A 22,827-nucleotide genomic window follows, 5' to 3' on the forward strand; every position below is an offset into this window, starting at 1 on the left:
AATGATCGGAAACACGTTTCACTTTAATTCTAATACTTATTTACACACTTTAAAAACAGTTACACGTTTTAAAAGTACAACCTTATAAGTGATGCAGTGAGAAATAAAAGGTTGGAAAATGCAACCCCCACTAGGTCACCATCACAAACCATCACATATGTCATTTAATGCAATTCATTCAACATGTTTTCCCTCATTACATCAGTTTGTTACAACAAACCAATTAAGGAATTAAAAGCAGACAATAAGTCAAACATCTGTACATCAAAATTATGAGAGGCTGTGTTATTCATCTGAATAAATTATACTTCAAAACAACAATTCTTTAAAAGTATCCCATTTGAGATACCATGTTAAAAATGTGGAGGTGAAAATGTGCTGTACAATTTTATTTTTATTTTTTTTACCGTGGTACAAGTAATTCTAACCAAAAAACAGGACTGTGACCGTTACTTACATTTTTGTATTTTCCAAAGTCACTTAGAATAAAGAAACACACAAATGTACAACACAGAACTATTTATACGATTTAAAAAATAAAAATAAAAATTTAAATGGGAACACATCCACAGACTTTTGCACAACAAATAATCATTAAAAATGGAGATTAAAGTCTGGTAATAGTGAGAATTTAAGATAACATCCTTCAGTGAATGTCTCAAGGCAAAACGAGAAATACTACCAACTGTCGGTAAAGTTGCGTTCAACTTTAAAGGCCTTGTTCCCTAAATGTTCAATAATGTATGTAAAGACTGGGTGTGCTCCATGTGCATGTGCTGCTCTTGGCCTGACTGCTGTCCCTCGGAGCCGTTAGCCTCGACACCCTTAACCTCAGTGTCCTTTGCATCATCAACGGTGACCTTAGCAGAGCACAAAGGAAACATCAGCAAATAATGTACAGGTCTGCTCTGCTGTTACACATGCAATACATATGAATACCATATCAATTGTAAAAAAACCAAACACAGATCAGGAATGAATATTTCTATTTGCAAATTGCCAGACGGATGTCACCCAGCCGTTCCCCGGCAAAGTATCTTGTCTTTAGAAAAGAGGTACATTTTTTGAGGAAATCTACTCTGTCCAGGCTTACCTTGCATATGGCATCTTCCGGCAATTGCTCAGCGAGCAAAACCACTGATTCCTTCTGCTGTTGGAATGCGACGAGATCGGCTCTGCCGGTCACAGACATCACAACAGGTCCAGTGGACAAATGGTTAGATTTCACGATGCCGGCGGGGTTGTCACACAACGGCGTGTTAGTGGAGAATGGCACAAACACGGGGCCTGACTTCTGTGGGGTCACAACTCTAACCAGGCTGCTATTGGGCGGAGTTTGCATCACCTCATCTGCAATCTGGAAAATTGTGTCCAAGTTAATGTCACATTTGTTCACCTCCTGCTGCTCCTTGGTTTTGGAGTCCTGGTTGCAGTCCACATGACGCAACATACTCATAGGATAGCTTGCCTAAAACAGTGAAATGAAAAGAAATGTTCCAGACACATCCTTCTTGAGTCATCAATTACGTGGCAGGGTACAGTCCAATCCACCTACCTGGTAATAACTGAGGGTCGAGAACGACCCTGTCGGAAGCCCCCTACCTGCCATCTGGGATGCCACAAGGTTTGGATGGTAGCACTGGCAAACTTCAAGAGGGACAAAAGATTTTAGTTGGGATTATATAATGCAGGTTGGGGGTTTGGTCTTGAAACCTACACATTATTATATTTTAGTATATTTTTATGCTCACGTGGGGAATAGAAGCCAGGCTGATATTGTGCATTAAAAGTGAAATTTGGATTTCCGCTGCCTGCGCAGGCCAATAAACCCTGCTGAATGTTCATGGCGTTGGAGCTGGAGGCCGCTCCAGTGGCGTAGTGCTGGCTGAAAGATACAGGTGTCACTTTCTCTGTCACAAAGGTACTGGCCGATAGAGCTGCACCCTGACCCCTCCTCAGGAATCTCGGTGGGACCGGCGTCCCATTGTGAGCCGTCCGGGCCTGAGCACTGTTCCCATGGTACGGATGAGGGGGGGTCATTTTGGAATCGCTGCCTGCAGAAACAGGGAAAAAGCAAAGCGTGACAACAACCTGTTAAGACAGCGATATTGTAATAATGTAAATGCACTGGATTGTTTGATTAAAATTTTAATTTAGACGCATCAGACAAAGTTATTCATAGTGATATTTAACATGACACTGTAACACTACAAAGAAACATATGGGACCATTACATTGGGGTTTCTAAAGCTACCTCTCCACTGACAGCCATGCGGTGACACTCACCTCTTATCACATCTTTATTACTGCCATCGTCACTGTAACGGAGGAATCGGCTTGGGGGACGCTTTTTCACGTCCAGGCCAGCTTGTATCATGGCCTTGTTCTGGACGGTCAGCCTCTTCAGACTCGCGACAAGCTCGGGGCGGTTCCGCATGAAGTTGGGGTTGTGGAAATAGTGATACTGCACACCGTCCAAGTCGTCGTGGCCGTCGTCTTTAGCGGTCATGTCGGCCTTCTTGAAGCCGTAAAGATTGAGCTGGCGGACAAAGCTGGAGAAGTTGGTCGTCTTGAAGGCGTCGATGTTGTCCGAGGTGCTGCTGTTGACGGACAGGATCTGCTCCTCGAAGAGATGCTGATCAATGACGATGACCTGGCCCTGTTTGTTCCAGCGGATGGCAATATTGGCCGGGTTGTTCACCAGACGCCATAGCTTGGCTGGGAAGTTATTGGGGTTGATGGTCTCAGGAAGAGGACTTCCCCCAAGATACATTGTTTTGCCTGTAGAATTTCAGGGGAAAAAACAAGAGGTAAAGTTAGTGAACGGGTCTGAATATCAGCCTAACCGTCATCTGTTTATATTAAATAACTCTCGTGACGTTTGTCTGGGTTTGGTGGTCAGTCTTAGTGAGACAGCTGCTTTACTTCATAACCCAATAATAAAAATCTGAATAATTGATTGGCCAAGTACGTTGCACATACAACAAATTTGACTCGGTGAAAAGTGCATTGCAATAAACATAGACATGGGATACAGTAATACAAATATAATAAAATCAGTAAACATAGTGTAATAATAGATATATATTATGTATTATTGTCTAACTAACGGAACTTTGTCCTGGTTTTGTACCCTTTTGTTTCCTGCTACCGACAGGAAGTGCACCTGTCCCGTGTAGTTAGCTAGCTACTAGCTAACAGCTAACAGCTAGCAGGGAAGTTAACGTTAAAACAGCTGCTGAACTTCATAACATTGACGTTTCAAATTAAAACCAACAACGACTTAACTTAGCTTTTACACAACTTCACTAATATCGATATTAACTCAACTTTAAAAAAAGAAATATGAATAAAATCCGACCGGAAAATGCTAACATTAACATGTTAGCTAATATCTTTAACGCTAATTGGCGAGCTAAATTAGCATAAGCGAACGTTAGCTCGCCAATTAACGTTAACTGCTAAGTATTTTAGTTAACTTTGGGACAGTGAGGTTGTGTAAAGTCGCAAGAAATTGTTCCGACATATTTACGTTGTGTGTTGGGCGGGTTCACACCAAAAAGAAACTCCATGACAGGTGAACTGGGACTTTACCTGTATCTCCAAACATGTCTTACTCCCGATTTCAGAACCGTTGGATGTTCCCGAACTGTTGAAGCCGCTGAACTGTTTCAACGTTTATCACACGAGACAGTTTCTGCTCCAACCGCAACCACAGCGGCCAGAGCTCGAGCCGACCGTTTAGGACCCGCAGGTCGCGGTGCCGCTGGGGTTCATCTCACCACCGAAATCACCTTTTAAAACATATAGGATGCTTTGCAAGAAAATATAGAATCAGAATCAGAACCAGAACCTTTTATTTGCCAAGTAAGTAAGCTGTACAAACGAGGAATTTGTCATTGCGAAAGTGCATCATATCAGTGACTAACAACAACAACAACAACAAAGAACATTTAACTATACAAAGTGAAAGTATAACACTTTGGGGAAAAACAAGTAAGTGATAAATAAAAAGGTAAATAAGTAAGGATGCAGTAAATATAAGTTTAAAATAAAAAATAAAACGATCAATAATAGTAAAAATAAAGGTAAGGTAAAGTGCACGGAATGAGGTTATTTATTTTTTGAAAATATATATTTTTTGAAAATATATATTTCGTAAAGTTGTTTCAATCGCTGTCAAACAAATGCAGCCAATTAAAAAGTAATTTTTCACTACAATGTAGTCGAGTAACATAAGTACAAACGATCATACAATTAGAGTTCAAGTGTAGCACAAGTGACGTTACTTTAGTATCAAAACATGTTATGATATTGCTATTAATGTAGATAGATAGATAGATAGATAGATAGATAGATAGATAGATAGATAGATAGATAGATAGATAGATAGATAGATAGATAGATAGATAGATAGATAGATAGATGTACATGTGCAAAAATGTAGTGAAAGCAAACTGTGCACCATTAAATGTGTATTTATAAAACATTGCTGCATTGTATTCAAAATCTCAGTATTGATCGAACATTTTCCATAAAAATAATAGTGTTGATGATTTAATAGTAATAATAATACAACGATAAATAAATCAGCTTAAAATGCATGTAATTATATAGGTTTTTTGTTTAAACAGATGGGGAAACATGGACTAACCATTTCTTTTCACAGAAAAGTAAGGATTAATAAGGAATGTCTGATCCAGAGGAACACTGTGTGTGTGGATCAAGGGGCTCAACAATCACTGCAGCATTATCAACAGTCGAGGGAATATGCAGAGAGTCCAAATGCTTGAATCTGTTTTGATTAAAGTTAGACATATGATTATTATTTTTCTAACTATCCAGATGCTCTTCAATTACGTATACAAATAAAGCCCTTATCCTTCTACCTGTAGGTCCACCCACACATAATAAGTATTGGCTTTTGTAATTAAACATCTAATATTTTAGTAGAACCAAAACGTTTTCACTGCTCTGGATCAGATGGTTGAAATAAATGTGCATGACCAAATAGATTAGTAAAACGTTTAGTATCTAGATGTCACATTTCACGACATATTGTAACTGATATACAGTGTGTGATTATGCATAACAAGCCAACAAGGATCCCTGTCACTGAAACAATTGTTTTAAATAATGGAGATATAACGATTTTTACTCAGGCACACAATATGGACTCCTGCGCCGGGTTAAGGGTCCTCGCAGTCTGTGACGTAATTCCCCGGCGACTGAAATTATTCAAAAACATTAATCCAGTTGGATATTTCGGTAATACGAGAGTATTTTGTCCGGGAGCTGACCATAATGGCATTGGAAACGGTCCCCAAAGACCTGCGCCATCTGCGAGCCTGTCTTCTGTGTTCGTTAGTGAAGGTAAAACTCGAGAATGGCGAGAAAGCAAACGCTTTAAAACTAGCTTCCATGCTAACGTGTAGCCGCCGCCTGCGCTGTAGTTTGATCCGCTTCTGTTGTGTCCAAACAAATAAACGAGCGCGTTGAAATAGGGCAACGCTTTCATGGTGACCTTGATTAAATAAAGGTGATCTTGGTGCACCTAGTCCTGTCTCTTGGTACGATAGTAGCTTGTATCCCACTTCACATGTTCGCATCCCTTCTCTCTTGTTGTGGTCCTGGACTCAAGCTGCCTCCTCTCCTCCTCGTCCCCTTTAGACCATCGACCAGTTTGAATACGACGGCTGTGACAACTGTGAGTCGTATCTTCAGATGAAGGGGAACCGGGAGATGGTCTATGAATGCACGAGTTCCTCATTCGATGGGTAAACAGATTTAGATTGTGACATTGATTTGTTTAAAAACATAAATAAACCTTTCGCATAGTTCTCTGGATGTTCACCTTTACTGCCTGTATGTCCACAGTGTGGTATCCATGATGAGCCCCGAGGACAGCTGGGTGGCTAAATGGCAGAGGATAGGTAAGGATGGAAAGCTGCTTGGATCACATTTTCGACCATGTTGGAGTAGAGGAATTCTCTTAAGAGACGGCACCGAAGACGACAAAACGTCTGATTTTACAGTTGGAAAACCCCAAATGCTGTCATAAAAAAATAACCCAAATGCTGTCATGTGTGTGTTTCTTGCTCCATTCTACAGGCAACTTCAAGCCGGGTGTATATGCAGTGTCAGTGACCGGCAGACTACCTCCAGGTACACTTTACCTAAACTAGGCTGCTTCCATACGCGGCGAATTAAATGTTTGACTTTTTCTTGATTTGGAAATCCTTTTTTCCTCATTGAGTGTTGCATTTATTTCTCCCCCCCCTCATCTGAAGGTGTGGTGAGAGAGCTGAAAAGCAGAGGAGTGATCTACAAATCCAGAGACACGGCAGTGAAGACGTGAAGCGCTCTGCAGGACCGACTCCACACAGGAAGAACAACGGGGCTGCTTTTCATCACGTCTTCAGGAACGGCCCTTCAGCTGGTCGTTCGTTTGTTGTGCAACTATAAATATTAGTATTGGCGCTTATAGGGGACAAGTGGGTGTTTTTTTAATTTTTATTCCTTTGGATAATTGAGAAAAAAATAAAGTTTTTTTTTTAACAAGAAATGTGAGTTCTTGTTTTCAGCTCAGTAAACGCTGTGATATTTGCTAATCGGTACACCAGCTGCACTTAGTTATTCGGGTCACAAGGTGGTGCTTTACACCAAAGTGCTGGTGCACAAGCAGTACCAAACACGGCCAGTAGTGGGAACCATCAGTAAACTCTTCTGGTGTGGAGTTGCATTATTCTCACCGATTGTCTGTTATAGTTTCCCCGGTTAGATTTGAAATGTGGCTCCTGTTTCATTGTACAATCTTCTGTAATAACATCTGAGCTTTGCAGGTCGCCGTTCAGCTGCAGCACCGTTGTAGTTGGGCTTTTATTCCTCTTGAGGAACATTTGCTTCTTGCTCGAGGCCCTGGGCATTGTGTCGTGTACTGAAACCTGACGGATCAGGGTCACACACACAGAGGACTCCTTAAATCTCTGGACGTGAGCACAATGAGCTCTTGCTTTTGTCTATTATTACTATTATTAATATTAAAGCAGGGTTTCACTGCACTCTGTGCTGATATTTAGTTACAAGGCAGGTTCACTGAGGCAACGAGGCTCAGCTTGTTTACACACTCAATGAACATCGCCGGAAAACGTCATTCATAATTAATTAGCCCAGCGCACGGGGCACAGAAAGATGTGCACGTGTGGAAGCAGTTCAAAGGGCCGCATCACGGCTTACAGACGAGAATGAAAAAATGTATTAATATTTATATTCCCAGCATGAAGTGTTTCTGTGAGACGAGACGCAGAACAGAACATCTCTCACTTGACTTTCTGGACACTAATGGATCATGGAGGGAGACGAGGAAGAAGGACACAACCTATTTTATTTCTATTTTTAAAAAACTGTACTTATACACCACTACCGCTGAGCCTCGTCCTGCACCACCGCTGGCTCCCGGCGCTGCAGGATGCGGAGGAGTGGAGCGCGTAGATGGACCGTCCTGCGGGCCGCGACACCGACACCACGTTTACACCAAGAAGACTCATTCCAACACTTACGAGCGCGCAGAGGAAATGAACTCTGCAGATGAGTCAAGGTCGTTGTACCCACGTTTTATAAAAGGTTCCAAATATAATTACACATCTCTCTTATTAAGAAACCTTTGAAATGGCTCATTGGTGATTGGCTGCGATGGTTTTCTCATTAAGGCCGACAGGAAGTTCCTCACAGAGGCCACAGAGTTGCTCAAGTAATAAAGTATCTGTGAACAACACAGGTTGTAATTGTTAAAAATGTCTGTTGACACTTTGTTCTTGCAGACTGCCGCAACATGAAGGACAACAGGACCGCAGAGGAGCTTCAATGTGTGATGTGAATATGTTTTCATACACAGAATGTAACCGAGCATCACTCACAGTGTTTTGTTTACTGACAACAAATCCAATGCAACTCCTCTGAGCGTGAAGCGCTTCATGAGTTCTGCATGAACAGTCGGTCAGTGTGATGGGGTCACTGTGTGAAAGACAGCTGTTTCATTCATCTCTGTTTGTTTCTATACCTTGTGCACAGCGCTGGCTGCAATAATAATAATAATATTAATAATAATAATAACCCCTGAGAGTCCGAGCAGGAGCACAGAGGTATGGAAATGATTCTGCTGCCGCAGAAGAGTTCATCATCTACTGTGTGAAATCCCATCGTTAGTCTGTCTGGACAGGAGACGTTTTGCAAGTAAACTAAAAAAGAACAAATGATAAAACACGACCTCAGTCTCTTCTTTTATGGTAAAATATGAAATACAGTTTAATCTCTTTGCCGTTTTGATCAGAATTCAAATTGTCCCTCAGCCAAAAAAAAAAAGTCCCTGAAGTAAAAACAAAGTACAAACCCTTTATCACGGTTATTCAAATGTCGAGGAGACGTCTGGTTCTTTCCACCTCAAGAGGAACAGAGACTCATTTGAGTAAAACCGTCTTTAAACCACTTGAGAGAGAACTCAAATAATAATTGGGTTTTTAACTTGATGCAAAACTGAGCGCATGAGCGGACGCGAGGCCTTTTCTGCTCCGTGAAACAGAACAACTCCACCAAAGTGCAGTTTTTTACCCCCCTCCTCTTCCTCCTCCTCTTCCTCATGTGATTCAACCTGTTTTCTCTTCAGCCCTCCGTGTGGGTGGAGTTCTTTCACGAGACCGATGCAAACTAAAAACAAAACCGAGAACTGACTGGACTCGGCGCTGCAAGACTTCCACAACCGCACAGGCGTTGTCAGGAAGGCTCTCGGCTCCGCCCGCCGCAGCGCCGGCGGCGTCTGAGTGGAGGGAAAAGAAGCGCGCCCTTCGTCTTCTTACCCACAGAAAGAGACGCGCGGGCCGCCTGCACGGCCACACAGACGCTTTTGCCCTTATTTGGTTACGTGAAGGCCTCGAGCTGCAGGGAGGAAGATGAGGTGTTGAGGTTGACGGGCGGCTCGGTGAGCTCGGATAAAAACAAACAAACAAACAAACAAACAAACAAACAAACACAGAGCAGGTGGAGGCGTCTTGGATTGCGCTCCGTCAGAGGGATTAAGTGGAGATAGGGAAGTTAAAGGGAACGTGTTCGACGTGGGGGATGGACATCATCAACTGAGGGACACACACAGACACACACACACACACACACACACACACAGACACACACACTTTAACAGGCTGACACAACTTCCTGCCTCTTGCAGACTAGAAAGCGTGAGATGATTCATGCGTTTGGAAAGAGGAAAGTAACGTTCTGCCACACAAATGTTTCTCATTTTTCGTTCTCTATATTCTCTCTTTGGTTATTTTATTTGCTTTATTTTGTGAAATATGAGATGATTTGACATCTTCGGGCCTCATACAGTATTTATTTAGATTCTATGTAACTGCTCGACTCACTGAGCAGGTTTTATTTATAGTAACTTGAATCCTGTAGAGACTGAAGGAGCTTTTCACTCTCTCCTCTGCGGGTCATGATTATATATATATATATATATATATATATATATATATATATATATATATATATATATATATATATATATATATACACACATATATACACATATATATATATATATATATATATATATATATATATATATATACACACATATATATATACACACATATATATACACACATATATATACACACATATATATACACACACATATATACACACATATATATACACACACATATACACACACATATATATATATATACACACACACACACACACACACACACACACACACACACACACACACACACACACACACACACACACACACACACACATATATATATATATATAATGTGCATTACTAATATGTTCAGTAATTAACAGGCCTTCAGTGAGATTATGCCCCCAAACACGTTGCAAATAGACTATAGTAGTTTTATTTCATACTTATTTTTTAGAGTCCATGTTGCAGCTACATAACAGTTTCCAGCCATCTTTCTCTGAAAGGTCAAACTGCTGCACTGATGCAGGACTCATCAGACTCAGAGTCTATACGAGCAGCATGTAACTCAAAGACATGTTGGAGCTTTTAGAACAAACCAAACTGTCGTCACAGAGCAGCCGTCGGCCTCAAAGTGAGAGCCGAGGGTTTCCTCTGGGACGGGTCCGTCTTCAGGTTGTGAACGGTGCATTGCTTCTGTGCACGCAGCACTACACCCTCCAGGTCAGCGTGATGAGAAACCCTCAGGTTACAGTTGGACTGTTACAAGGAACTGAAAGCAGCTGCCTTTCACTTTGGAGATCCAACAGATTACCAACAAGGTAACGAGGGACAGAGATGTCGCTCAGCACAAACGAGACGCTTTACCAAAGTGAAGACATCTTAACCGTGGGGACATTGGATCATTGCACTGACATTTAAAGGATTTATGCACAGGAAGAGCAGCTGGAGCAGCCGGTGAACCCTTCACTGTGCTTATGAGGACCTCTGATGGAGGACTTTGCTGTTTCACAAGTGATTTCAGTTGAAACAGACTCAGATGCAGCTTCACAGCTGCTCTCCTTTCACACCATCTTGAGCCGGTGGGCCTCGCTCCCGTCAAAAATAAAGAGCCAACGTGCATCAATCATGACTAAATCATCTGTCAGGAATGCGAAAGGGAAGTCCGGTCATCAGAGGAACTCAATCTCATAACTTTAACTTTACAAATAGGCTCCGGCCCCCTGATGGGGAAAGATACAGACATGTTCACACCGGTGTGTCCTCATCGCTCTGCACCTCACTGGGGTTCATTACACAACTTCTCTACCGGCATGAGTGACGTCATAGTCGCCGGTTCAGACACTGGTCCAGAAGGAAGAGCTGAGCTCGAGCCTTCAGGAGGATTCAAGTTGAAGTAGATGGAGAGGAAAGGAAATGATGGAGGGAAAAGCTGGGATGTTTTTAGTGTTTACTTCAAAATTAAAATGTTGTTCAAAATTGAAGTTTCTGTCGCTGCGATGGAGAGAAAGAAAAAGAAAAGCCGCCCTGAGTGCCTGTCAGCGTTTTGAAAAGGCGCCACAGAAGGCAAAGCGCGAAGCCGGAAGAGGAGAAGTGTTCGGCCTCTTCCTGTGGTTACGTCACGTGGCTGCCGAGGGTTCAAAAGGAGACGACTTCTTCTTCTTCTTCGTCATCGGCTCCTCGGACGCGCAGACGACGCCGGCGAGCGGCGGAGACCCGGAGGCCGAGGTAACGTACGCTGGACGGTTTGTCGACGAGGTGAAGAAAAGAAGCTTTTTTCTGTCAGATAATGAAAGATATTTGATGTCATTAACGCTTTTCTTTTTAACCTTTAAGTGACCTCTATTCAGAATTTGAGTTAAAAAACATTCTTAAAACGGAACTTTCTCTTTTTGTCACTTTGTTTCTGCTGTAAAGTTATTTATCTGTTTACGTGTTGAATGTTTTTCGGGGCTTTTTGTATTCGCTTCATTCTGTTTCTCAGCTGACGCCTGACGTCCTTTTTTAAAAGCTTCAGGACGCACAAAGCGACCTGTTGCTCAGACAGAAAAGCTTACTCATGGCTGCCAAAATGGCCTCCACGAGATAGCGCTTCCTCTGGTTTAGTTCTTCTGCCTCCAACGCTGCACAGAGGAAAGGGGGAGGGGAGGTCGAGGCCCTCGGGTGGGGCCTTTTGGAGGAAATCTGTCTTGTATAAAAAAAAAAAGCCAACAGGCCTCGCTTGGATAAAGTTAAAAAAAAAAAAACCTCAGAGAAAAAAAAACATGCATGCAAATGTTTCAAGGCAAACAGGAAGTGTGCGTTTTGAGACGAGAGGCGTCAGTTTGTGGGTGTGTGTGTGTGTGTGTGTGTGTGTGTGTGTGTGTGTGCAGCTGCAGGTGCAGCAGAAGAAGACGACGGACGCCGAGCAGCGGATGTACAGTGCAGTCATCCATAAAGTAGAAAGCACTACTAAACTCATCGCCACAGTGTAGTGTTTCCTACTTTATGGATGAGTGTACTGTTGGCTTCAGGGGAGAGAGAGAGAGAGAGACAGAGAGAGAGAGAGAGAGAGAGGAAGAGGAGGAGGAGGCCGCCGCGTGGAGCAGGAAGTCAGAAAAGAGGAAGCTGCTTTTTGTCTCAGGACGCCGCGCGCCGCCCAGAAGTGTGTCGCCCGTTCACATGGGCGGCGTGCGGCCCGGAGAGAAGCTCGCTCGCCCTTTTCCTCCATTTTAGAATTCAGTGCTGAAACACAGAGAGAGTCCTGTGCGTGTCGTCTGTGTGGTGGCAAATAAAAGATGAAATGTAAAAAGTACCTCGTGTCCACTTGTGTGTTGCAGCTGACGTCACGCACCACACGCTGTTCTGTGAAAATATACATACTTTATTCCTGTAAAAAGATCCATATTGAAACAAAACCTCCTCCGTGTTCTACATCTCAGACTGATCCTCCGTCCACAACGGGCATGCAACACAAAAAATAAAAGAAATAAAATTCTGAAAAACAATATTAACAAAACGTATTTACACATGAGCTTCCAAAAAAGGGTAATAAAAACATAAAAATATAAAAAGATAAATCTTCCACTTGAAAACAGTAAATGCAGGGAAGAAGAAGAAGAAGAAGAAGAAGAAGAAGAAGAAGAAGAAGAAAGAAAGAAAGAAAGAAAGTGTCCCGCGCTGTATGAAAATATCCCACAAGTCCCATCACTGTTCATTATATACACACAGCTTCTTCCCCACAGCGTCGACGTCTACGACTCAAACGGTGAAGACGTCTCCGCCTTGGAAACATAAATATGAGCAGTAACATAAATAAGGCCGAACATGGGTACGACATTGGTATGCATGCAGTCAATGAACATCCTGTAAACAACATGTTAAGACTAAACAAGGTCTTCTTGTAAGGCTAAATATGATCAACTAAAACTCTACGCGGGTCCTGTCCGGTCAACAGCCGTCTACTCTACACAGCAGGAAGAAACTTGTGCATTGAAGGCCGTTAAAATACAGGAGCGGTACAAATATATTCGCTGTACATTTTTTCGGCAACTTTTTTGGAGCATTCAAACCCTCTTAGAGAAAAACAAACAAAAAAGATGAGAATAAATAAGAATATACAGTACAGCCTCAGTGTTGCCTCTATCCCGGCTCTCTAAAGTGTCCCCCCCCCCCCCCCCTCCCCTCCCCTCTCCACTTCCCCCTCTCCCCCCCCCCCCCCCCCTCATCTTCCCCCTCTCCCCCCCTCCCCTCTTGGCATCGTCGTGCTCCCTTTGTGTTGACAAACAATTAAAACAGTCATGACATTAAAGAAGAAAAAAGAAATGATTTGCCTCCGACTCGTGTCATTCGGTGTGAAATCAGGTCTGACCTTCAGAAGCGACCCGGATTAGACCCCCCCCTCTCACCCCCCTCCCACCCGCCCCCCTCGGATGCTCGGCCTCTCGTCGCTAGCACCTACGATTTTGGCATGTTCCTGCAGTTTGTGACAGCTGGAGTCGGCTCAGCGTCTGATCAAGAAACTACAAGTGAAAACCTGAGAAGTTACCCAGCAGCCCCTGCGCTCAATGCTAAGGCCCGGTCCACACACACACACACACATCCACACACACACACACGAAGCTTCCACGTTGTGTTGCACAATATTGCTCAAGTCGTGTTGTTTAGCTTCAAACAATCTAACATGATCTGATGAAGAGGGGTGGACACAATCAACTCAGCCTGACACACACACACACATACACTCAAACACACACACACACACTCACACACACACTCACACACACGAGCCGGTGTCGTTGCTACACGCTACGTTCAAAGCGTAATTAATCCCAGAAGCTTACAGAGTGCACGCTCTTCATGGCGCCGTGAGGACGCGGCTTCCCTCTGATCTGGATGTCAAACTGAATCAAGAGTATATTGTGATTTTGGAGTATTGATAAGCGATCAATCAATCGATCAGTCCAGAGGTCTTCAAACTGAGAAATGAACTGCAGGACTTGTCTGGGTGGTAATCGGCCCGTTTTTATGTCTTCTTCCCTCCCAAAGTCACGCAGCGATGAGCTTTGTGTACGTCCGTGGGAACACTGCAGGACAGGAAGTGCTGTTAGCACAACAGGAAGTGCTTTTAGCACAACAGGAAGTGCTGTTAGCACAACGGGAAGTGCTGTTAGCACAACGGGAAGTGCTGTTAGCACAACAGGAAGTGCTGTTAGCTCATTCGGGACACTTTTTTTTTAAAAAGGAGACAGTTTGCCAAAATGTGAACCAATACTCAGTAGAAGGGCTCAATTTGATTTGTGGTCGCTGACCCTGTGGCAACATGGTACACCTGCTCATCCCCTCAAGCTGATGATCTTGGGAGATGTAGTTCCAAACATTAGGGCACAATTATCCCCCTAAAATGACTGAAAGCCATAAAAATGAACTTTTTGCAATACTTCTTTGACAGCGCGGAGGCTGGACATGGTTCTGATGTTCCTGTAACACTCAAAAGTCTCCTCCATTCATCTCAAACACACATTATAATGAAACCAGTGGGGCTCATAGACGGGTGCACACTGTCTGATTCGATGGAGAGAAAATGTATTGGCATTTATCTCTGACGGCCTGATTATCAAATAAGAACCTTCACGAAATATTTGATGGATTTTAGGTTTTCAAATGTGAGAAATCCCTTTTTCCCCCTTTCATTAGAAGACATTGATATTGATTTATTTGAGCCGTGGGTGGGACAAACGAAACAAGACATCACGTTCGTTATTCATGTTTTACAGGTGAAACGACGACGACGTGATAATTATTATTAGTTGCGGCGCTGGACGCCGACAGAAGAGGAGGACACAACGTTTAGGCCAAGAGTGTCACGAGCACAAAGAGCTCCAGTGTTAATGTCTGGGAAAGGCATCTCGATTTCAGTCTCATCACACACACACACACACACTTACACGCACACACACGCACACACACACACCAGGAAGGGCAACCCTTCACATTCTTTACCTTCAATGAACAATCTCTACTGTTGAACTTCCTCACTAGTTTGGACACGCATCACCCTCATGCGACGTCACGATGGTTGAGAGAGTCGGACACTAAATAAATAGCATGTTCTGTACAAAGTTCGGTATAAATACTGAAAGATGAGAAACACGTGTGAGGGGAGGAGCAGGCGGGGATGTGGAACGCATCCCGTCAGGACGGATGCTGCAGTATCGTCGAGACCGACCGCTGCCGCCGCTTCTGCTCGTCTGCTTCACATACATAAAGTGGCACCAGTACACGAACATTAGAGCTAATATTTAATTAGCTGCGTCTGAGCCAGTCTGCTGTCTGACATCGCCTTGTTTCTAGTTGCTCTAAATATAACTCGTCCATTAAGAGACCACTAAGTGGTTTGTATCAAGCGTCAAAGCCCGCAGAGTTGATTTTTTTTTTTGCAAATGCTTGGTTAGGTAGTGTTTAGAGAGTATACTGGTGTTTGCACACTTGGACATGCACTTGGACATGCCGGTGTGAAGCTGTAAGCGGTACGTTGGTGTATATTTAACAGCTGCTAGCAGTGCTCTAAGGCAAATGTAGACATACTGACGGTGGAAGCGTCGCTCATGAGATCCGATGGCCCCGAAACGCACCGCCTGCCGACCGAGACGAACAGTGATAGATAGAAAAAGTGCTTTCAATGTGACGCGAGTATTCTGAGCCAGGTCCGCTGACTCAGTCTTTCTTGCTGGATCCCAGCTTTTTGAACAGCTTCTTGCCTTTGGAGAAAAAGCTTTTCTTCTTCTTGCCCTGCGCAGAGCGGTCCGTCTGCGTCGGGCTGTCTGCCGCGAGGAGGAGGGGCGCCGGGGGGGAGCAGCCGGCCATCGCTGCTGCTGCTGGAGCTGGAGCTGAAGCTGGACCAGGAGCTGGAGCTGAAGCTGGACCGGGAGCTGAAGCAGGAGCTGGAGCTGGACCAGGAGCTGGAGCTGAAGCTGGAGCTGAAGCTGGACCGGGAGCTGCAGCAGGGTCCGGGTCTGACGCGGGGCTTGCAGCGGGTTCCAGTCTGGGTGGCGGGTCCGTCTGCTCCGTCGGGTCTGGGACAGGAGCTTCTGTTTGAGGGTGCGACGTCTCTTCCGGGGTCGAGGGCCCAGGATCTCGCGGCTCCGTGGAAGTCGTCCGGGTTCCCTTCAGGAAGAGTCAAGACTTTTAGAACCAACATGCCAAACATGTTAAACAATAAAGCTAAAGTTATGCTTGAACATGTAACACCAAAAAGGGAAATAAAAGGATAGGACACGCACAGAGGAGCGGATCTGAGAGCTCCACTTCCTAAAAGCATCAGTGGGTTCCTACACAGATAAGCGGTGCAGGACTACAAGGTGAGGTGGAGGGAAGAGGACATGAACGGGGACACTAGTGGCGATCACTCAGCCGCTATATTTTCCGATCTGAAAAACACTTACGATCAAGTCTCAAAGTGTACACTTCGCTTGTGTTTCTGCAAAAGGCCATGCAGGAAACAGTGGGGCAAAAGAAAGGCGACAGGGCGAGATTAAAGAAACACAGAAACAGAACGTCACCGCAACCAAAACAACGCTGGACGTGCATGGAAAATAATTCAAAATGAACTGTTTGATGTCAGTGATTTGTGGAAATGAGACACAAGGAACGCCTGCAGTATCGCATGTGAGATGGACGGACGCTGTAAACCACCTGTGAGTCTCGGCGGGGCTCTGGGGCCGGCTGAGCCGAGGGGGGTTTGGCCGGAGCGTCCTCTGGGACGGCCTGCAGGAAGTTGGAGGGCACCAGGCCGCTGTGTCCGTTCAGGTCTCCCTGTGAGGGCGAGAGGGCGACTTTTCACAAGCCGGACGCTGTCTTTGTGTTTCCATGAGTCCGTTAATCATGACAGTAACGTTGACGGGTCCAGGTTCTTAAATGTAATAAGTTGTTGCTGTCATCTTCTGTTAGAGTAAATTAACCAACGTTTGACCGACTGTTGGTCGGTCAAACTAAACTGGGCTTTAAGAACTAATAATGAACACTTTTCATTGTTACACTATTTTAGGATCGACAGCATGAAAACGACTCCTAACTGAGACGTACACTACCGTTCAAAAGTTTGGGGTCACTTCGAAATGTCCTTATTTTTCAAGGAAAAGCACTGTTTTTAAAGGAAGATAACATTAAATTAACCAGAAACACCCTCTCTACAGTGTTAATGTGGTAAAAGACTATTTTAGGTGGAAACTGGTTCTTAATGAAATATCCACAGAGGTGTATAGAGGCCCATTTCCAGCAGCTATCAGTGTTCTGATGGTACATTGTGTTTAGAACCCTTGAAAACCCTTGAAAACCCTTGTGATGATGTCACACAGCTGAAAACAGTCCTGCCGGTGAGAGAAGCTATAAAACTGTTCTTCCTTTGAGCTGGTTGTGGATCTGGAGCTTCACATTTGTGGGTTCATTAACTCTCAAAATGTCCAGAAGAAGAGAACGTTCATGTGAAACTCTCCAGTCTGTTCTTGTTCTTAGAAGTGAAGGATGTTCATGAGAGAACTTGCAAAGAAACTGAAGATTTTCTGGGTGACCCCATCTTTTAAACGGTGGTGTAGTGATGAACGGCCCGCTCTCAATACACTTACGTAGAAGAAGCCGTCTTCGTCCATGTCCCCGAACACGTGGATGATGTCTCCGGCACTGAAGGTCAGCTCAGCCTGAACACAAACAAAAAAGGCACGACGATGAGCAAAAACTACGACACGTATAGTGCCGCGTTTGGAAAGAAAGAAGATATCATGCATGTCCGACCTCGATGTCAGTGTTGGGGGAGCTCTCTCGTGGGTCATAATCAAAGATGGCGACCATCCTGCGAGCTCCCGGGGCCGGGTTCCCCACAACGGGCGGAGCGGCGGCGGCTGGAGGAGTAGCGGCGGCGGCGGCGGCGGCGGCAACAGTTTGGCTGGGATCTGTCAATCAAACAGGGAGAGGGCAAACGTTACAGTGTGATAAGTAGAGCGACGCCTCTCTGCCATCACGGTCAGCTCATCAGCTCATCAGCTCATCAGCATGCAGCTCATGGCGGCTGCACGGCCGACCCTCTCAGCGGCATGCTGAGCTGAGGAAGAGTCACACCACTGCAGTCAGACGCATGGAAACAGGAACATTAGATATTAGGAGTGAGAGTTAGCAGTTTTTATTTCCATTGGAAAAAAACTCCTCGGGGCTGTAAAGAGTGAAGACAAGTGGTTTAATGGTTAAATGATGTTGAACTGTGAAATGAAACGAGTGAGGAGACGGGACTGCTGGACATATTTAACTCGGGGTAATGAAGAAATAAAACTGTATTTATAAACCTGCGCCATATTTTCTCATGTTTTTGTGTCAGAGAGACTAATTTGGACACAAAGTTTGGTTCAGTATTGAGCGAGGAGGGACCGACCAAGTCTCACTTCAAACATCCTACATCACGTCCACATTGTCAAAATCATAAACTTAAGAAGAAACTAAGCAAAGAAGGCTGTACCCATTAGTCACTTAAACACAAAAAACATAGGAAAATAGGGCTACAAAGACATTAGATGCAATATATTGTTTGTATTATTCCTTCCAACACAAGGAACGTGCATTATTTATTAGTCTGTTATTGAGGATCTTTGAAAAGCTCAAATTCTTCATTAAACCCCGAAATAATCAACCAGTCCCGAATAAGGATGAATGAAGGTCAGCAGTCCAACGAAGGAGGGAAAAGGTCACAAATGACCCGCAAAATGCATGAAATGGCAATTAAACGCATGCTGTCCTCCAGTGGACGGAGGACGGGTCGTCATGCAACGTGCCAGCTACAAACCTGGGCTGCAGGAGTCTACGCTCTGCTCCCAGAGTGCAGCAGACTCCACTGGAAGAGGAGGGGGGAAGGGGGAGAGAGCACACACACAACCACAGAATGACACCGGACCCCCGAAGGCTGAAGAATAATCCTGCCTGAAGTCACAGCATCACGTCTGTCATCACACAGAAGGTCACAGATGGAGAGCAGAGGGGATGGAGAGCTGCAGGTGGTCGTGTGATGCAGTTGTGACATCGCAGCAGAAAACTGGCAAAAGGGAGTTTCCTCCAGCGACAAGCATCATGCTAAGTAGTGCTGTATGTGAATGTTTATTGCTTACATATGGAGCTGCTAAAGAGGATGAGGATGAGGATTTGAATGCAAGTCGCCATCCTGTGTCGTTTTCTTTATCGTGGAAGTATAAATATAACTTATGATGCTGCTAGACTTTAACACAGGGGCTCCAACAAATGTTTCACAGGACGAAGATGAATATTTACCAGATAAAAACATGTTGGGAATTTTAGAACTGATCAATCTTCCTTCAAAAATGTTTTGACTGGACACTCTGGAGTTATTAAAGTAGTTATTTATGTAGTTATTTATGTAGTTATTTATGTAGTTATTGATGTAGTTATTGATGTAGTTATTAAAGTAGTTATTGATGTAGTTATTAAAGTAGGTATTGAAGTAGGTATTGAAGTAGTTATTGAAGTAGTTATTAAAGTAGTTATTAAAGTAGTTATTAAAGTAGATATTGAAGTAGTTATTAAAGTAGTTATTAAAGTAGTTATTAAAGTAGTTATTGAAGTAGTTATTGAAGTAGTTATTGAAGTAGTTATTAAAGTAGTTATTAAAGTAGTGATTAAAGTAGTGATTAAAGTAGTGATTAAAATAGTTATTAATGTAGTTATTAAAGTAGTTATTAAAGTAGTTATTGAAGTAGTTATTGAAGTAGTGATTAAAATAGTGATTAAAATAGTTATTAATGTAGTTATTGATGTAGTTATTGGCTGTAACAGCCAAAATTCTGCTGCTTTGTCTGCAATGTGTGACATGAATATCAATGACTCAGTACTCATGCATGTGCCTTTTAACAAAAAACCCATAAAAGGTCATAAACTGTGAAGAGATTAAAGTACTCTGAAGTCATATCACATAAAGTGGAACACCTTAGCCTTAATCATAGTGAAACTACTGCAGAGTTTTCATGGTGCTGATTCTCTCCCAGGCTGCTGGGAAGCGGTCTGATGTCATGACCTGAACCCCCTGACCCCCCCCCCCCCCACCCGGTCGCTGAGTGAGAAACTGAAAGAGCAAAAAGCTAAAAGTGAAAGACAGAAAGAGAAGCACACCAGAGGAGAGAGAGGAGAGGCGGGAGGTGAGAAGCCGCAATCTGCAGCGAGACACACCTTTCTTGGATCGTCTCGGTTTCGGCGGTGGAACGGGGCGACGCGGAAGCTGTGCGTGTGTGCGAGTGCCTTTATGGAGTTTAGGAAGGGGAAAACCAACAAAAAATAATAATAAAAATAAAAAAATGAAACCAAAAAAAGAAACAGAGGTGCAATTTTTGAGTGAATGCAGACCAGACAAAGTAGACAATGAAAAGCCAGCGAAGAGCAAATATAAAAAAAAAAGAAAAAGGACAACCAGTGAGCAGCAGACACAGCACTGAGAACAAGTGGAAGTGAAAAGGTTAAACCATCTGCAGTTATACCGCTCAGGGTAGAAAGCAGGAAACAGAAGCAAAGTGTCAGCTCGATTTTGCCGCTCGGCTTACACTTTGACTTCCGACACTTTGACTTCAGTTTATTTTCTCTTTTTAGACGCCTGCTTGAGAGCGAAGGCAGTGACTGAGAATAGATGGTTGTGCTTTCCTTAAGAGCAACAGAGTGAGCAAAAAAGCACTAAGAACATACAAAGAAAAGCCACGGGGGACAGTTTGGGACTTCATTTGAGTTCAGCTTAGCTGCTGGATCAGCAGGCCAGAGGGAGCTCTTACACCTCCTCTCAAGCTTTCTTAACTGCAGACAAATACAACATGACGACTGTGCACAGCTGGCCAATTAGAAGACTAGGAAAATGAAAATACATACTTCAGGTGTGGAACACTTGTGCTGCTATTTTCACTTACCACTTTTAACACAAACAGCGGCGATATCTAACAAGTATAGGAAAGGATGTGCTCTTTTGTCAACTGTAACACGTCATACACACAACGCCATTGCACTGTCCACAGAACACGGCGTTGGTCCTTCAGACAGCTCCACCTACCGATCTTCTCCATGGACGCCGCCGTGGACAAGAAGCCCTGCCGCAGGAGCTGCTGCCGGGTCTCCTCGTCCTCCACCTGGATCTCAGACACCATGTTGCACGGCACGTAGCCCAGGTGACCGGCGCACTCCCCTCGGTAGAACCCGTCGGCGTCTTTGTCCCCGAAAACCTGGCGAGAGGAGCGTACGAATGTATCTTCTGACGTATTGCTGGCTGTATTTCATATAAAGTTGGGAGTGACTCGTGGGAGAACCGATGTATGCAGCGCTCCTGTTAATGTGAGTTTTGCTTTATAGGAAAACTGCATGCGTGGTGGTGGGGGGTCTTGTGTTGGGGACATACTTTGATGATCTGTCCTTCGGTGAAGGGCAGCTCCTCCTCGGCAGCGTCAGGATTGGGTGACATGGTGGCAGGATCGTAAGGGAAGAGCGCCACGAAGATACGGATGTCACCGTCTACTCTGATCTTCGGGGAATCACCACCACCTGCAAGCACACACACACACACACACACACACACACACGGTCACAATACTTCATTTGCCATCCACATACAGGTGCGTTTGGCACCGGATGAAGCTAATAACCGGAGCTTTGGAGAGTTGAAAGCTCTGGTTATTATGGTTGTAGTAATTGACAACAGTCTCCAGTGACATTTAGTTTTTAATTAATGGAAGTGATGTGTGTGTGCCTCTTGTCCCGGAGACAGACAGACAGCCGCTGCAGCGCTATCCTCCAATATCTGAATTATTTTGTCTTATTCGTTGACAGCCCTCCTGGTTTTGTTGTAAGTTTAACTTTTGATTCCTTGTTTTTTGTCCATGCATTATTTTATAAAAAGTTGCTGTTTGTCTTTTCGTTCACTTTGCCTTTTTTGAAAAAGATTGTGACAATACATCATCACTACTATCACACACTACGCATTCGCGGCACGAAAGCCACGCAACGAGCTCCTGCAAATAGCACGGCCAGCTTCCCCCCACATCTCGGTGCTCGGCGAGCACATGCATGTCTTTAAAAGAGGTAATCAAGCTAAACCACTGATCCTAAGCCGCGTGAGCCGTTTGACGAACGTGCACTCGTTCATGATCTGCAGCGAGCGAGCACCGGGGGGGGGAAACCCCCCGTGTTTGACCCTCTCATCTCAACTTTACTGACAACACAGGCGCAAAAACCTCAAACGAAAATAACCAAGATTGAGGTGCAACATCACAGCTCGTGCAACGCATCCTGTAAATGTGTCTGGCGGCGTAGTAGCCGAGAGGTGTGACACCCGTGTGGCTCGAGGCATCGCCGCTGTCGCCGACTTGACGGCGAGCGACACATTTGAGGAGCTGTAGTGAGACGTTAAGCTGCGCTGGAGAGATGTGTTCTCTATCTCATTAGGGAGAATCAGCCCATCTGTGGCAAAAGTCACGGGCAGCCGACTTGCACACTTTCACATCCTCACTGACTTTCCAGTTGATAGGACAGAACTTCTCCCTGCTCCCTTCCTCTATCTGTGCACACATGCTTTTGTGTGTGTGTGTGTGTGTGTGTGTAGCCAACTGTGCACCCACACACATACCCAAAAGGTCATCGCGACAGTGGCCGAGAAGAAAGCCAGGCGGGGGAGGCAGAGAGGGGCGCTCACACACTGCAGGCTGTTTCTTCGCCGGCTAACCGTGGTTACTATTTTAATGTCTGTCACTTCCTCCTGTCATGACAAGCCACTTTGAGTTAAGCCGGTTCTCAGCTTAGCAGGCTCTCTCTCTCTCTCTCTTTCTCTCTCACTTCTCCTC

The 22,827-nt window shown here is 44.4% G+C and overlaps 3 protein-coding genes across 7 annotated transcripts in view; 1 reads left to right on the forward strand and 2 right to left on the reverse strand.

The window, feature by feature from the left end:
• On the reverse strand, nucleotides 1-3,787 carry hsf5 (heat shock transcription factor family member 5). Of its 2 annotated transcripts, none has more exons than XM_068599686.1 (6): nucleotides 3,595-3,787; nucleotides 2,287-2,781; nucleotides 1,752-2,054; nucleotides 1,556-1,647; nucleotides 1,094-1,468; nucleotides 1-860 (listed from the first exon to the last, which is right to left on the reverse strand). In XM_068599686.1, exons 1-6 carry the CDS (start codon nucleotides 3,608-3,610, stop codon nucleotides 726-728), a joined length of 1,416 nt encoding a protein of 471 aa, XP_068455787.1. In that variant the 5' UTR covers nucleotides 3,611-3,787; the 3' UTR covers nucleotides 1-725. The 2 variants fall into 2 exon arrangements, with proteins under 2 accessions (XP_068455787.1, XP_068455788.1); XM_068599687.1 differs by having other exon boundaries at nucleotides 1,094-1,357; nucleotides 3,595-3,785.
• A 1,431-nt stretch (nucleotides 3,788-5,218) lies between these two features.
• On the forward strand, nucleotides 5,219-6,553 carry supt4h1 (SPT4 homolog, DSIF elongation factor subunit). Its single transcript, XM_068599688.1, has 5 exons — nucleotides 5,219-5,373; nucleotides 5,671-5,777; nucleotides 5,878-5,933; nucleotides 6,112-6,165; nucleotides 6,291-6,553. The coding sequence occupies exons 1-5, from the start codon at nucleotides 5,305-5,307 to the stop codon at nucleotides 6,356-6,358; spliced, it is 354 nt and encodes a 117-aa protein (XP_068455789.1). The 5' UTR covers nucleotides 5,219-5,304; the 3' UTR covers nucleotides 6,359-6,553.
• A 6,846-nt stretch (nucleotides 6,554-13,399) lies between these two features.
• LOC137802126 (RIMS-binding protein 2) overlaps nucleotides 13,400-22,827 on the reverse strand; it is a 59,502-nt gene continuing 50,074 nt past the window's right edge. For 2 of the 4 annotated variants that reach the window (XM_068599722.1, XM_068599724.1), the window contains exons 25-32: nucleotides 21,390-21,532; nucleotides 21,048-21,216; nucleotides 20,186-20,254; nucleotides 18,795-18,842; nucleotides 17,756-17,913; nucleotides 17,590-17,661; nucleotides 16,661-16,780; nucleotides 13,400-16,132 (exon numbers count right to left, since the gene is read on the reverse strand). In XM_068599722.1, coding sequence (XP_068455823.1) covers nucleotides 15,683-16,132; nucleotides 16,661-16,780; nucleotides 17,590-17,661; nucleotides 17,756-17,913; nucleotides 18,795-18,842; nucleotides 20,186-20,254; nucleotides 21,048-21,216; nucleotides 21,390-21,532 — 1,229 coding nt within the window. In that variant the 3' untranslated portion in view covers nucleotides 13,400-15,682. The remainder of the gene's footprint in view (nucleotides 16,133-16,660; nucleotides 16,781-17,589; nucleotides 17,662-17,755; nucleotides 17,914-18,794; nucleotides 18,843-20,185; nucleotides 20,255-21,047; nucleotides 21,217-21,389; nucleotides 21,533-22,827) is intronic. The other 2 variants (XM_068599725.1, XM_068599721.1) reach the window with 1 other exon arrangement.

Source organism: Clinocottus analis, unplaced genomic scaffold (genome assembly GCF_023055335.1).
Source record: "Clinocottus analis isolate CAN_PGR_092001 unplaced genomic scaffold, fCliAna1.0.p SCAF_5, whole genome shotgun sequence".
Taxonomy (NCBI): Eukaryota; Metazoa; Chordata; class Actinopteri; order Perciformes; family Cottidae; genus Clinocottus; species Clinocottus analis.